The sequence below is a fragment of the Micropterus salmoides genome, unplaced genomic scaffold, assembly GCF_014851395.1.
Source record: "Micropterus salmoides isolate LMB-PRFRI ecotype aquatic unplaced genomic scaffold, ASM1485139v1 Ms_hic_scaffold_7, whole genome shotgun sequence".
NCBI classification, from domain to species: Eukaryota; Metazoa; Chordata; class Actinopteri; order Centrarchiformes; family Centrarchidae; genus Micropterus; species Micropterus salmoides.
The window spans coordinates 1,573,453-1,590,648 of NW_024044459.1; the positions used below are offsets into that span (position 1 = coordinate 1,573,453).

The following is a 17,196-nucleotide window of genomic DNA, read 5'->3' on the forward strand; positions in this document are numbered from 1 at the left end:
ATGGATCAAATGTGTAGCAAGAGAGAATTATCATCCAACTCTCATCTTGGATTTTGAGTTCAGGGTTGTGACGCCCCCTTAAGTCAGATTTCCGACTCAGAAAGTTAGGAGAACTTCACCACCCCTGACCTCGAAATCCAAGATGGCTGCTCCGAGCATCACGAGTCTTTGCAGTCCCTGCAGTGTGGTGGTCCTTCCACATTATAGAAAGTAGGAGTGCTTCCTAGTATTAGCTGACTTTCTTTTGTTGGTCCAGTTGTGATGATGGTAAATGACCAGACTGTCAAAACATATGTTTTATTTTACACCAATCCATCAGCAGTATCTTGGCAGCTGACATAAATTTTAGTCAATACAGAAGTTTGTGCCCATTTAAGACTCCTTGTTTTTGTATGTAAACTTATAAGAAGATTTACAGCTACTGTATGTCAATCTCAGCCATTTCTGTCTAATTTCAAAACTGATCAGTCACCTGAATGCCAATGATCTAGTTTTTTCCCCCTATTTCTCTACTGTGCTGAATTTTAGTGATGAATCATATTGAGAAGGAGAAATCATATTGAATGCATGGAACGGCTCCCTTCACTCAGCAGCTCTCGCATTCACTGAGATGGAAATGTCAGGCAGTGGGGAAACTTTGATGGTGAATGTCTTCTCACAGCACTGACAATGACACTACTGACAACAACTACTGACAACACATAGCAACTGCGATGCATAGGATCATTTCATGAAAATGCAGTTTAAAGTTGTCAGGATTGCAGAGTGCACAGGCAGGTAAACTTAGAGGTTGATCATTGGTGATCATTCCTGTGTTTAGTCCAAATGGACGACAATAAAACATAGTAAACACGTAGCCTAATAAGTTGGACAATTCGCTAAACTGCACTAAAGTCTCTAATGAAGCAAGCAAAGGAAAATAAAGCCTGCGTCTCTCCATGAATCCCCCATGGGCGGGACTAAGACGCAAGCGAGAAAAATGTGGAGGCAATTAAGAGATTTGAGAAACATCCACAGACTGAACAGAACTGAGGGCTTAAATACTGACACAGGACAACACACACAAGGCAGGCAGGGTAACCAAGCACAGGTGAGAGACATCAGGGCAATCAGGTACTGTTGTGCAGGAATATTGATATGTTCTACCCCTTACACACACACACACACACACACACACACACACACACACCATCACCACCACAAACATAACAACTTAAACACACATTCTTTCACAAACACAAACAGGGCTAGAGTTCATTATTTTCTTGATTTTCTGAAATGTACCTTTCTGTTTTCTTGATGATACTTTAGCAATAGTCTTTTGTTACACTGAATGGAATTGAAATTGAACTGACCCCTGCTGGCACTTCTTTTCAAGTGAGATGGTCAACCCCTTCACATTTGAACAACAGCATCATGACATTTAATACTGCCAGAGTAGTCTTCAATGAGAAACTCAGTGGGCTCCCAAGGCCATCGAGGGCATGGTTCCTGTGTTGTCCCTGCCAAACGTCCATACGGATGGACAGATGGACAACTTGACACTCACAGCCATGTTGTCTAAGTTCAGTGCACTGTGGGGCTTTAGAGTCAGTCACAGGCATATGGGTGTCCTCAAGGCGCAAGAGAGGATCACTGCTAAAAATTAGACGTGCATGACAGAGAGAGATTACATCTGCTCAGTATGGGTGTGCTAATGATGCTGATCCACTCCAGACACCCAACACACAGTGCGCAAATTTCAGAGCAGCTGTTGTTTAGAAATCTAGGTCTCTACTGTATATAAACCTTCTGTTTTATTCAAGTAATTCAAATAAAATAGTTCAACATGGGAAATACACTTCATTTGGTTCAGAGTGTGATTAGTCTAGCTTAGCATAAAGATGTATCCTTGTTTCATTTGTACAGAAATGTAACAAACAGCACAGACATTTATTTGAAAAAAAAAACACGCCACCCAGGTTTTCTATGCAGTGTCTCCAGCTATAACACAGGTTGCCAGATATAGTCAATGAGGCATGCACAATGGTACCAATCCTAGCAACCTCAAAGGCAGATGACTGGCTGCTGGCTATAAATTGACATTTTAATATGTCTATTTGTGCATATATCAAAAGGTCCCATATTATGCTAATTTTGACATTCATACTTTTAATTTGGGTGTCTACTAGAAAATGCTGACATGGTTTAATGTTCAAAAAACACATTATATATTTTTCTCATACTGTCAATTACTGCAGCATCTCTATTCACCCTCGGTTTGAACATGTCATTTTAGCTCCTGTCTCTTTAAGGCCCCCCTCCCTAAAAGACCACTTTCTTCTGACTGGCCAACTTCTGGAAGCCTGTTGAGGGGCAGGAACTTCTGGCACAACACTAAAGGTCTGTTAATGCAAAACTAGACAGGAACCAGTGCTTGTGGTCAGCACTGCCTCATCATCTTGCTTGTGTGTTAAATGACATATGGAAAATAGCTCTATGGGGCACTCAATTTGATAAAGTTTATTATATTTATCAGACCACAAACAAAACAAGAACTAGGTTGGAAAAACCATAGATGCTGAACAGGAGTGCAGTGTTTCTGGGGGGCCAGGCCTCACTGATTACAGTACACAAACTTTATTTCTTTATACATTGGATTTTAGATTATATTTTATAGAGAAAATATTTTGTGGTAAAACCCTCTGACATCCTATGTCTGCTCTTCCACTTTCTGTGAATTACAGAGTTATCTGATGGACAGACAGCTTTACTTGTACTTTAGCCACTAACTAACTAACGGTAAGCTAGCTCAGTTAGCCATGCAGCTTGCCGTCCTATATTCAACTATAAAACACAGGGAGGCCAGGATAATTGAACACAGGTGACACACATTAGAGCAGGAGTAAGCCATCAGCTAGGGAACACAAAGACAGGAAACAAGGCGGGCAGCATACACTAGGACACTTATCAAAATAAAAAAGGAAATAACTCAAACTCCAAAACTATCACAGTCGGATCACCGGGATGTGGTAGTGGTTACACCTCTAGTCAGGACTCTACAGTGCGAACATTTTGCTCGCATATGCCCCTAAAAATTGATATGTGCGAACCGGAAAAATGATTTACGAGCACAGTGTGCGAGTAAATACATACTACCGTGACCTAGGGCTGGGCGATATGGCCAAAAAGTCATATCCCGGTACTGTTAGGCAGAATTCCGGTATAAAATAGGGTTGGGGCGATTCGTCAACGTAATCGATTTCGTAAATACATCGATTAGCATTACGTGCGTCGATACGTCGCTGCATCCGGTGTGGGATTATACCGGACAAGCTCCAGCTACTAGACCGCGCCTTCGACCGTCTAAAGTTTGGAGTATTTCAGACAGACACTCAACAACGTGCTGCTCCGTGAGCTCTGTGAACTGGAAACAGCTTCACTGCAGCTGCTGTCCACGAATAGTGAAGCAGCACGAACACGTGAAACGGAAGTATCCCGCAGCACTTTGTCTAGACGGCAGCACCGCAAATCCTGTTTACTTTCTGTCGCCACACAAGCACGGCACATTATCAGCAAGAGGACACGTAGTGTTTCTTCATTGCACTTCATGTTAAAAGTAATTTCTGCCCCGCTGCTGTCATGGTAACGTAACGTTACACCGCAAACTATCAGCTGCTTCATATTTTCTGTTTATTTAACGGCCAGGTATGAGCGAGAAAACAGCTGAATCAGAATTCTGTGACAGTCTGAGTCCTTTCAGTTGTTCACTGATGCAGAAATACATTTTATTATCATTCTGCATTCTCAATATTGAAATGAATCCATGGCAGAAACATTTAAAGTTTTAAGAAGCCTAATTAATGTCTGTTATTGTTATTATCACAACACATTAGTGATGTGGAAATTTGATTCATTTAAAGATTTGCTGCTATTGTCATTATTCTAATGTGCTTCATCAGGATGATTAAATAAAATATAGACTTACTGATTAGGCATGTTGATATTTATTTTGGATAAATTGGTATGTTAATAGAGTAATAGGCAACTTTTCTTTCTTTAGAATAAACAAAAATAATCGTTAGATTAATGAAAATAACTTGAAAATAATCGATATGTACAGCCCTAAAAATACATATCAGTATTTTCTGCTAGGCGGGCTGGGGAGGGGAGCAGTTTTAGCCAGCATGTTTTTACTACTTTTAATAACTTAGATTGTTTCTTATTTCACCGTTTTAATTATACTTCATTCTACATCTTAAGTATCACTCACTTATTGAATTTGCCTCCTTCAGTTCTCTTCCTACTCACAGACCTAACGTCTCCGCTGCAAACACATCAGCGTTCCCCGCTCAACTCGCCTCGACTCGGTTTGGCAGTTCTCCGTTTTCCATTGCAGATGGTGCCCAGAGATAGCACCACTCAATCTAACTGGTCATCATAGCGATGCCACACACAACTGCCACAACGTAATATTCAATGCAAAACACACACACCAGGGACGCACACACAGCTGTCTCTTGATTTCAGTTAAAACGTTTCAACATTACTCAGAATGCAGCTAATCGTTCAAAATACCTCAATTTATACACCAATACAAATTTCTAGGAGATGAAATATTAACCGAACTACGCCACCTGGGGAATTTCTCCCCAAGAAATATATTTCAGCCAACACTGATAAATGAAGGCACAAAGGTTCGTCTTACTTGGAGGGATGGTCAGAGACGTTGTTCTATTCAAAACAGAGTTCATTTTATACTGTTAGGTCGAACAAAAGCAATCAGAAGAATCAGAATCAGAAGGAGCTTTATTGCCAAATAGTGTTTTACACAGGGAATTTGCTGTGGTGATAAGGTGCTACACGTAGCGCACACTGGAGAGAAACATTTCTTATCAGAGAAAAGAACATATGAAACAAAACCAAATATTTACAATAAACAATATTTAAACCATGACCTGTCCAGGGTGTACCCCGCCTTTTGCCCGATGCCAGTTGGGATTGGCGACCCTGTACGCAGGATAAGTGGTTGAAGATGGATGGATGGATGGATGGATGGATGGATAAAACCAAGTAGCAAACACAGTCTGTTAAAAACTGAGCTAACAGAGACTGTTAGCTCCTCATACCCAATCACACTTTCATACAAGCTTACATTAAAAAAATTTAAAATTAGTGTTTGAAACAGAATTTTGGTCATGTTCATATAAAACAGTTCTAGCATAGAGGCATGTAGCTTTTCCTCCACTGTGCAGGCAAGAGACTGGACCAAACGCCATATTAGCACTCATGTGTGGCTAAACACAACTGACTAGCTGTTCGCCCAGTCTACATGACCATCTACCCGTGATTTATGACGCATGGACACCCGATACTCTGAAAGGAAGGTCCAACCCTGCAGGAAGCCTACACTGGCAAGCAACCGCTCGTCCACACAGGGATGGAAAGGTCCACACACTAACAAGGAGCCTGGGACCACAAGCAACCCGAATTAACAGCTTGTAAACGGCATAATAAATGACCACACATGAGCACATTTACTCTTACCATTAAAGCAGCTGTGCACATTGCAGCGCACAGTGATGTGGGTGCTAGGTGTCAGCAGCAGCAAGAGGAAGAGGAAATGGTCATGCCACCATTTATACCTTCCTGCTTCCTGTTTAACCAATACCTGGCATCTACTACTACAATGTGCAGTGAAAACATGAATGGAGTTTAACTTATCTGGACTCTAAATGAGCCGAGTGGGAGGGATTTGAAGAAGCAGCATCGTGAAAGTGATGGCTGTAGATTGGAGTTTAATTTATTAGTGCATTCCTCAAGTGGAATGAAAACTCTGAAAAGTGAAAAAACAGATGCGCTGAATTACAAACAGTAAAAGTGAGTGGGTCCAATAACATTGGTCTTAAAAAGTGGGTGGGTCTTGTACCACCCACATACAATGGTTCTGACGCCCATGTAATGTTAGCTTTTCAACGCTGCATGGGGGGATTCACTTAGGCCAGACTGAGTTCTTCTGTAGGCTGTGACTTAAATGCTAACCAGCTGCTCATGTAAATGTGTGATGAAGTAATACCAATTTCTCTCTCCCTTAGAAAAGTTGCAGGTCCAAAGAATGCTATTTAATTACACTAGTTACTGCACTGTGGATTGGTTCGATCAGAGTGTGATTTTGCACTGTAGTTTTGCTTGCATACAAACAAGCTGTTGATAAGGATCCTAATTAAAGTGGCTACTGTCTGAAGTTAATAACCTGACGGTGGAAGGAATAACAGATTTGGAGTAATAATTACTATATGTATGATTGCTTTTATTTTATTATATTTTCCTGATATATCTGTGGGTATATGCTCATGTATAGCCTAGCCATTTAGGCAACATATTTATTCAATTTATTACAGCCAATAAATGCAGAAAGTTAAGTTGGTCAGAATATAGCAAACATAATAAATATCATGAAATAATTTAGTTTAGGCTTTGCCTTGGTGCCTAGACCTGCCAACAAATGTCTGTTGTTAGAAGAAAACAAAAGAGCCCACATTTCCTTAGACCTGTAGACCACTACTGACCTCAGAATCAGCTGCCCAGCCAATCTCCTGCTTCTCTCTCCTAAAATATAGTGGTTGTTTGTTTATGTGTAGCCCTGCAATGAACTGGCAACCTGTCCAGGGTATACCCTGCCTATCACCTGGTGTAAGCTGGGATTGGCTCCAGCCATTGCGCTTGACAGTGGATAGATGGATGGATAATGAATTGGAATGGAAATAAATTCATCCATTTTGGAATAAGGCTAACATCAGGTTGCGAACGACAGGGGAGCTCCCCTAAAAGCATGACTTGTGATATTTTGGGGGGGGCCCTAAAATATTGATAGCATGCTTTATTGCATTAAGTTCTATATTTCTCTATCATCATGGATCCATGCGGAAAATCAGGAGCATCAGACTTGATCCAGCCAGAGGGAACGATCATCATCCGTCCGTAGCGGACCGGTAGCTCCACGATCTCCTGTCCCCGGCGCTGTACGCTCCATCGCCCCACTCCCTATCGGGTACCGGTTGTGTCACTAGTATGACGACGCGCTGTGAACGGTTTGTGATCATTCCCTCTGGCTGGATGAATATTACGCCTGATCCATGCACCACTGCTGCTGGGGGCTCTCCGCAGCGCCGCGCAACTTTCTAAATTCTGATGCCTGATACTTTTACAATCAGCCCCAGGCCTACATGCTCGCAGCTATTAATGATTCAGCATTAAGAATCACAGTCTGCCCTACCCCCCTGATCCTACTGATGGATGTGCACGGTCACAATCTGGCCATCTGGGTGTGAGGATTACATTTTTGTGACCCTTTGTCAGAGCTTCTGCTGATGTATATATCCGCAATTTTATTTCAAGCATATAAAAACACCCCACTATACAATACACTGGTAGGCAAGGTCGCAAAGTTAAACCTTACACTTTTACATGATTTTTTAATGAGCCAAAAGTCATCCTGTGGATGTCTGGTTTCATCGCTCATCAGGGACTGCAGCCAAGCCAGAGGCACAAAGCCAGCTATAGCCCAGTGAGTCACACCGCTGCACTGATGTGTTCTTTCATTATTTCATTCATGAACATTGACATTATTTTGACTCATCCCACATACTCCTGCTGCCCCACTTCACAATCTTCTCCTGTTTGAGTAACATTAGTTAAAAACAACAGTCTCTGTTTATATTGGATATTTTGTGGGTTAGTTTACAAATTTTATTTATTATTTTGAATTAATCAATTAATCAGTATTTTTTTTACCTTTATGTGTGGTATTTTTGTGTGTAATTTCACGTGGGATGGTTGTATTCACGGGCATCCTAACAACAAGGCATTCAAAGTGCTCCACATAAAACATAAAGGAAAATATTTTAAAAAATACATTTAAATACAATTAGAGTCAAACAGAAAATAAAAACAGGTTAATTTACCCGGTATACCTATTTGTTCACCCATAATTCTAATGGGTTATGATTAATCAGGCTTTTCACCTTTTAGTGTTTTGCTTTTTTGATTTCCCATTTCTCACACTAGTCAAACCTGATCCACTTCATTGTACAATATTTCCTTAGGCCTGGGCTAATAATTAAATAATTAAAAATAAGGGCCAGATCTATTTATCCATCATTCTGATCTTGCATGACCCAGGGGAGGTCCAAAATGTTTCAGGGAGGCTAAATGAATTGAAGTGAAAATAATATTACATATCAAACAAGATCATATAGAACAGCCTAAATGTGTGTGATTTGGTTAAAGACAGAGTTCAGAGATGCAGCAGTTCTGGGGATTTTGTACTGACTCCCAGAATCAGGAACTAATAAGGCAAGAGAAGGTGGAGGAGTTATCTCCTGTTGCCATTGCCTCATCTTCAAGCTCAGGTTGGTATTGATATTACTGTTGAACACAGGACCTTACAACTTGCCTTTGTATTTCCAATTGGTGAGTCTTCATACAATAATTCGTTTTACCTGAAGAATATGTATGAAGCATAAGCATATGCATCTGATCTGATGATTGTAACGTTATTCCATTTAGATGGGTAACTAGCTAGGTTGCTACCAGGCTACTATAGTTTACTTTCAAAAGCGAGCAAAAATGACAAGCTAGCAACAAGTCATTACATGCTTCTATTGCAAGCAGCAAGAAAGGCTGCTTATATTCGATTACTATTAAATATATAAACCATCTAATTTTTTGTTTGTTGTATTTATTATTTGTCCGTCATTGCCCCCTACACATTTGTGTCAATTGTGTCACATTTGTGTAAAAGACAAGGTGATGAATCAACAAGAGTGAAATAATTCAAATGTAGACAAATATAAGACAATAAAAGGAGTGGAGTGTAAAAATAGAATGATTAGTAAAATATGTAAATATAAAAAGAAACAAAATGATCCCCATGCTGTCTGATCAGCATCTTGATATGCCACACCCGTGAGGTGGATGGATTATCTCGGCAAAGGAGAAGTGCTCACTAACACAGATTTTGAGAGATTTGTGACCGATATTTGAGAGAAATAGGCCTTTTGTGTACATAGAGAAAGTCTTAGATCTTTGAGTTCCGCTGATGATGAATCGGGGCAAAAACAACAGTGTTGCGTTTATAATTTTGTTCAGTGTAAATAATTAAGCAGTAATTAGGATGTTTCGACCTGCGTTAGAGAATGTAATTGTTGCTGTTTGTGTCCCATAGTGTTGTCACATGATGGTCTGAAAGTTCTTTCTGGTGCTGTGGTGGGATATTAAGAGGGTACGCACATTTTGCTTTGCTATAGAGACAACAAAAGCAGTGTGGTCATGTTTGCATCATCATGTGATAATGTTACAGCACCTTTGTTGTCATGCTGAGTAAAATAGTGGAGGGGTTTGTGTGCATCTCAGAATAAACTGTGAGACACTGAAATGGTCACCCAGGTCAGTGACGGGGAGCTCTACAGCTCTGACAGCAGGAATGTGTTTCTGAGGACAACCAGCAAACACCTCTGCTACGATAACTGAGACTAGGACACCAGCAGCATACCCACTGATGTTCCCTGAACAGCTCGTTCAATCCATTTGTCTTGCACTGAATCACCCATTTCCCACCTCATGGCCTAATGTGATTTCTGTCGTATTTTCTCCCAGCCAGACGCAACATGCACGTCACTGGGTGAAACCACCAAGGGACTAATCTGTGCCTATGATCATGACAGCACTGACGCACTGGCACTACTTCAGATTTGTCTGAAAGCAACTTAAAAAACAATTTAAAAAATCATCAGTATAGATGTCTGAAGGACTGTATGTAAGAATGTCTCAACAACTGACTTCAACATTCTGTATTTTAATATTTCTCTCATTATACTAAATGTTCCTATGAGGACTTACAGTCTTATTGGTTGTGCTATAACCATAGGATCATACAGGGTAATCACTCTATTCCCTAGAACTTTCAAGACATTCACAAAATTCAGCAAGGAAAGGCTGGCAGCGGCTGAATGCAAATATAACGCAAGACATCCTTACATATAAGTTGTAAGATCTCAATCATCTTCAACTTACGTGCATTTTAACATTAGAAATACACGATATACAGCTAATTATTTTTATATATCTTAAACAATTGATTGATTAATTAATCAGCAGATCAATTTTTCTAACATTTTATAGACTAATTATTGAATTGATTAATCAAGAAAATAATCATCATTGCAGTTGCTGTAAATTTGGATGAACTGATAAATCATTTAGTCTAGACGCCCTTTAGGATTTCCAAACCGAACAGTTTTTGAATGTCTTGTTTTTCCGACCAACAGTTTAAAACCCACAGCTGTTTAGTTTACATGATATAAGACATTTGAGAAGTGCTTGCTTTGAGCAAAAATAATCAAATAATTCTGGCTTACCACACATTAACACTGACATATGATCAAGCAAATGGACTTTTAATAGAGTACGTTTCCTTTTACATCCCAACATTCAGATAGTGAATTTTGGGACTCAACTATGGAGTTCATTTTCTTTCAATATTATTTGTGTGAACAGATTTGCGATCGGTGTGTAAATGTGTAATCTGTAAATATACAACACTGTCTACAAACACAAAAAGAAGATTTGTAAACTCACAAAAATATTTTGCAAATATTAAACAGATCTGCAAATACACAAAAGAAATGAAAAAAATCTGTGAATATATTTAATAATTTACAAATAAATAAACCACATTTGTGAATATCTTTGTAACATTTGACACTTTCAAACTGGCATTTGTGAGTCCAGCTTTATTATAGTATTTGTCGATCTCAGTTCTTCACACACGGAGTTTTGAAACAAACTTTCCACCGGTGGAAAGAAAATCGACACTCTTTTTCAGAGAACATGTCACGCTGCCTGCTGACGACGTCATTTCCGCATTTCAAAGTACAGCAGAGCCACCTGAAAGCGCTAGCTTGATGCTGTCGCTAAGGAAATATATATATTTAACCGTGACTAAAAACTAACCTTGACCGTTGAGCTAAATGTTTCTTTAAATGTTCATGTTGTTGAGGATGTTTTATGCTTGTCAGTGGGGTCCATTTAGCTAACGTTATGTAAAGCAGAGGAGGAATCGGTGGGAGCTGAGACAACCACATTTTTCTCAGAAGAGGACAAGAAGAAGGAGGAGAGTAACATGGAAAATACCCCAAAACAACGATCAGCAATAACTAATCATCATTAGGCTAGTTTAATGTAAACAATAAAACCTTTTATATTCCACCTGCAAGCCTTGTTGACCTCCAAACTAATTAAAAGTGATTCTTCATATCAATGTTCCCAGCATGCCAAAAACTATGATACTGTATGCTTTGTTTGGCTAAGCTTGTCTTCTCTTTAAATGCAACTGAAACCTGGTTGACTAAACACAATGCAGATTTCTATGACTTTAACTATAAGTATATAGATGATGCAGAGAAGACCAGATGGGTGGGGGTGTCTCATAGTTCAACCCTAGCCTGGTCTATGAGAAAAAATAAGATACTGAGAATGATTTCACCCTTTCTGCTGAGGCTGAGATTGTTGAAACCCTCCAGACCATTATTGTATCTATAGAGCAGCAGCTCTCGTTTGTCCGTATTCAGTACTGACCTTGCAAGTGTTCTTGATGTTCTTGATGATGAATTCTAACGAAGGGGAAACTGATATTTATTGTAAATTTTAACACTAATAATTTAGTTAAGGACTTTATTGACACAGTGTACTCTCATCATATTATATTTATCCTGTGTGATTAAAGACCCAACCAGAGTGACAGCAAACTCTGCCGCCCTGATCTTTACAAATGTGTTGGGTAATAACATGAAATCAGGAGTTGTGTGCACGGATATTGCTGACCATTGTATGATCCATCTAATAGCATTCTAGGAACTGTGTTTTCAGAATGTATCTCTCAGGCCCATGATGTGTTTTACATTACATTACATTTTATCCAAAGCTATATATGTCAGAGGTCACACGCCTGTGGAGCAACTAGGGGTTAGGTTACTCAGGGACACAGTGAGGAATTGAACCAGAGTTTCTCACACCAAAGGCATGTGTCTTATCCACTGCACCATCACCACACCCCGCTTTACCTCCTTGACTGGTGTCTCTGAAATCATAAACGGACCAAACCACGGAGGCTGTACAAAAAACGAATTTAAACAAATTGAAACGTAATTATAATCAATTAATCTGATTATTATTTTCTTAAATAATTGATTCATTTGTTTTGTACCAATACTTACTAATAAGTTTTCTGTTGACGACCCGATTAACAGCCAAATCATTTCAGTTCTGAAAATCACAACACATTTAGACACATCCTCTGCAAATGTGGCTAAATGAATCCTTCCAGTGAAATATTATACAATTATAATACCCATAACAAAAGTGATATAAAAAAATACAGTCTGGCATGATAAGGTCATTGTACTGCTGAGTGCCATAAACACGTATAACCACAGGAGATAATCAATATCACTGAATACCATGAGGTCATATTAGTGCCATAGACACTGAACACCCATCAGGAATATAGATATAGGCTATATAGAATATTTGAATGAGCCCCTGAACCACAGAGGTCCCTATAGCAACATTATAATACCATTATCATAATTGCATCAGAGGAGAGGGTACCGGAACACCTAGATTCTCGGCTGTCTTGGAGGCCCTTAGTAGCTTCACAACCCCAGCCTGTGTCTGAATGACAGCAGGGAGCAGCAGTTCCTTACCTGTCAAGCAGGTGCTCAACGCCAATAGGGCCGCGAGCACCGCAGCCTGGCCGTGCAGCGGGGCCCGCATCCTGGGCAGAGCTCCGACGACTGACAGGGAACACGGAGACCGACGTAAGGAGGTGCAGGAGAAGGCGGCGGCGGAGGGGAGTCTGCGCTGATCATTCCCCCATTCCCTGGTGCTCAGGGAGGAGAGGGCCCCGAAAAACGAAATAAATAACGGAGACAATAAGAAACCCAAAAGAGTTTACGAGAGCACGCTGCCGGCGACAGTGATGATACCAACCCTCCTGTGGATTTGCCGCAGGGTGTCTGCTCTCCACCGCGGACCTGCAACACGGATGCACAACGCTGACTGGCTGACTGATCGTGGTGACGTCAACACGCAGCGCGTCCTCTGTACTGCCTTCAGGTGCTGCTGAAGATTGAAGGCAGCCACGCTGAAAGATAACTCACTACCGCTAACCTGTGTCCTCCATGCTGCACGTCCTCGGTGGTAGTTTTACATGAGGTTTTCAGGCACTCACCGGCAAGGGCGTCACTTTGTGTTAAGAAGCGGTGGGCTCAGATGCGGGGTGTGACGACACACTTAACGAGAACAAGACCAGATGAATAACACTATATTGAAGAAAAAAAATGAGTGCCGAAATATATGCGTGGGGTCCTTCCCCAGAAAATTTTGAGCATTAAAATCTTAAGTTCCTGCATTCTGGAGATATTTCTGCATTAATTTATGGTGGAAATGTCTTTATTTATATTAAGGGAATAACACAATTCTGGTAACTATTCAAAATATTAAAATATAATGGAATAAAAGGGTAATCAGTAGCTTGGTTTTTTTGGACGATGCACAACCCTTTGTTTTATATTGTGTTTTTACAAAACATAGCCTAAAACGTTTAAGGCCACTCTCTCCCGAAGGCTGCATGTACGTGCCGGAGTTTCTTCCTACAACTTTCGTGTTGATGTGCTGCTATAGCAGATGCTTCAATAAATTACATGTAGAATTGTTCGCGGTTGAAAAAAAGAACACCTCTCTTCCCCCTCCTCCAGTCTTGCTTTAGCTTTCTGGCAAACAGCTGACTTGAACAGCAACAGGTCCGGTGCCGCTGAGCTGCCGCCCAGTCGCGCAGCAGTAAGCAGTGTTACTTGGATTAGTAACTGTAATGTTATTACCGTTTTGGAAATAGTAATCCCTTACAATACTAGTTACTGGGAGACATAATATTGCAGTAATGTGTTACTGCCCAATACTGTCCAAGACATTTTAAAAGTTCCACCATGACCAAATTATTAGTAAATTAAAAGTAAATTACTAGTTACTTCATTAATAGGTAAAATAAAATAGTTGTGTTTCTACAGTAGGCTAATTTTATTTTTGATGCTGAAAGTGGTTGATACTTGATTACTAATAAGCACATTTTTCAATGTAAAGCTATTACTTGTAATAATTTTTACTGTGTGGCATTGTTACTTTTGTTACTTAAATAAAATATCTAAATACTTCCTCCACCACTGCTCAACACATTATATTCTGCAACTGTTCAACCATTCCCAACCAGAACATGCACTTTAACTATAAAGCAAGGATTTTTGTCATCAGTATACATCCTTCCTATGTTTTTCTGGACAACCTGTTCATCTTCACAAGAATTGTGATGTGCATTGCTAAGGACTCATGGGAATACAGTGTCAATATCTGCAAGCAATTGCAAGAAGCAATGTTTTGTATTAGTAAACAGTCATATGCCTCCTATGCCTAGAGTAGTAACAACAAAGACCATGTAGACCAACTTATAATAATTAATCGATAATGATTTATTATCAATAATATTTGTATCACGTGTAAAATAAATTTAAAAGTACATTGGTCAAAAAGAGAAGGGGATGCAAAATAATAAATACAATACGGGAGTGGGGAAATCAGTTAAGACACTGATGAAATTATATGAAATTATGTGAAATGAAGTTCACTGGTCCATGTAAGTATTCATACATAATATATAAAAGCTTTCTTTGTTAAGGGATAAACTCATATTATTCTCACCAACACAAAAGAATTTGTCAAGTCTTGTGTCAAGTCAGTATGTATACTGAGACAATGAATGAATTTTAATGAATGTAAGTTTGAGATGAAAAATGAAAGAAAAAAAAAAAAAAATCACCTTTGAGACTTTTCCACATTCAGTAAAGTATTTCCTTTTGGATAATTAGGTCAATAATAACCCATGAGTTTCCAATAGCACAGACTGTATTTACATCAACAAATGTCATTAAAAAACAATGCCAAAGGTTACTGAAGGCCACACGGTAGTTAAACAAAACAGACTTTGATCTATATGTATTTCACCAAAAGCGCCTCAAGTAGCCCGTTCTTGTATGTGTTTATAACACACCTTTATGGACTCAAGGTTGTCCGTTGTGCTCACATTTATACCAGGTGAAGAGAAAATAAATTGTGGAACTTAAGTGGATCGAAAGCTTTTTCTTTCTGACGCAAAGTTTAAGTTTAAATTATACAGAAAAAAAACTACATTTAACAAAATGACGACAGCACCTGAGCCCTGCTCGGTGAAAATAATCTGCAAGTGATTACTATGCCTGGAACTGGTGTGAAAACTAAAAAGACATTTCATGCTTTTTAAATGAAAGTTTTGAATCTTTGTAAAAAAAAATACAAAAAAAACAACAAAACAGGCTGGATTCAGTTTAGGTCAAATAAATCATCTGATCACTGGTCTCTGGTCTCAGGGTCACAGGTTTTGGACACTGCTCCTGGTGCTGCGGCAACACTCGTCTCCCCCACCTCTGTGCTTGGGGCCGCCTCCTCCTCCTCCTCCTCCTCCTCCTCTGCCCTCTTACTGGTGGGAGACAGGAAGCCGCTGTCGTCGTGTGGAGGTGGGGGGAAGTCAGATGTCACCTCTGGAGGGCTCTCTGGAGTCACTACTGTAGCTCCAGATGGGACTTCCCCTGGACAAGGTGGCGGTGGCAACATCTCCTCCTGGTTTGAGGGTGGTTGTTCCTCCACCATTTGCTTGTTGTCCTCTCCCTTACCACTCTCATCTGAAGCACTTCTTGAAGCAATTTCAACCTGCAGTGGGACGTCTTCTTTACCCTGCTCCTTTGATTTTGCTTCCTCTTCCTTCAAGGCGGAACCATTTGACAAGTCTGGAGGGTGCTCTGAAGCTTTGGGACTTGCAGAGCCATTCTGGTCAGGAAAAGCTTCACATGGGACTTCCTCTGGACAAGGTGGTGATGGCAACGTCGTCTCCTTCTGGTTTGAAGGTGGTTGTTCCTCCACCATCAGCTGGCTGTCCTCTTCCTTACCCCTTTCCTCTGAAATACTTTTTGAAGCAACTTTAATCTTCAGTGGGACTTCTTCTTTACCCTGCTCCTCTGGTTTAGCTTCCTCCTCCTTCAAGACAGAACCATTTGACAAGTCTGGAGGGTTCTCTGAAGCTTTGGGACTTGCAGATACACTCTGGTCAGGAAAAGCTTTACCATTTGAGTCCTCCTCCCCATCTTCATCCTTCTCGTCCTCTCCGTCCTCTTCCGATATGTTGTCGACACCGGGCACCTCTATGCAAGATTCGTTGGGTAGGACTGGGGATCCTTCCACCTGGATCATGGACACCACCTGCTTCATCCTCCTCCTCTTCTGGGACTCCCCACCTTCACCCTCAACATCCTCACCTTCTCCATCCACCACCTCCTGGGCTCCTCCGTACTCCCCGGCCCAGTCGATGGAGGGGTTTTCTCCTAGTAGGTGGAGGCTGGGGTCGCTGTTAGAGAGGACAATGCTGTCCCTGTAGAGGTTGTGTCTCCTCTGGACTGCCGCCTCTTTCACAGCTACAGATAGACATAAGAGGTTAAAATGTGCAATGATATGATGAAAAAACGTTAATTAAATATGGGTCCTAAATTAACAATACAGTATAAAGTTTCAAAATGTGGGGTCCTGTAGTTCCCCACAAAGATCCTGGAAAGGAACCTATATTTAATTAACTTCAGTTTAATACAGTGTTGAATTGGTACACATAATTATTTAATTTCCATTATTTCTTGAATAATCTAGAGTCAGGTGAACATGCACAAATGTATAATTTGTCTTCATGTGGTGTTATAAATTATAAAAATAAAGCAAACAAAATACAAATCCAATCATAAATGCATGTTCACTGAAGATTAAAGACCCTTTCACACCTGAAAGTCTGCACCAAGGTCCAAACCAAAGTTCATATTTTAATACATTTTGAAACGTTCAGTTAGTTTTGGTTTGGTTTCACATCGCAATTATGCAAGCACACTAAAGAACTTTGCATGACATACTTGCATCCTGTCGTCATCTATGTGCGTCTTTGTATACTTGACATTGATTCGTTTGTAAGCAGTTCCACGGACAGCATATCGTTGCCACTATATTGTTATTATGGCATTGCTACCTGCAGCACCA

At 40.2% G+C, this 17,196-nt stretch overlaps 2 protein-coding genes across 2 annotated transcripts in view; both read right to left on the bottom strand.

The window, feature by feature from the left end:
* The window catches only part of LOC119892284 (neural proliferation differentiation and control protein 1-like), a 47,516-nt gene extending 34,421 nt beyond the window's left edge, over nucleotides 1-13,095 (bottom strand). Inside the window, 1 exon segment of the mRNA XM_038704472.1 lies at nucleotides 12,744-13,095. Within this exon segment, the coding sequence (XP_038560400.1) occupies nucleotides 12,744-12,813 (70 nt within the window). The 5' untranslated portion in view covers nucleotides 12,814-13,095.
* Nucleotides 13,096-14,537: 1,442 nt separating this feature from the next.
* LOC119891659 (protein Niban 2-like) overlaps nucleotides 14,538-17,196 on the bottom strand; it is a 53,883-nt gene continuing 51,224 nt past the window's right edge. The window contains exon 14 of the mRNA XM_038703451.1: nucleotides 14,538-16,592. Within this exon, the coding sequence (XP_038559379.1) occupies nucleotides 15,475-16,592 (1,118 nt within the window). The 3' untranslated portion in view covers nucleotides 14,538-15,474. The remainder of the gene's footprint in view (nucleotides 16,593-17,196) is intronic.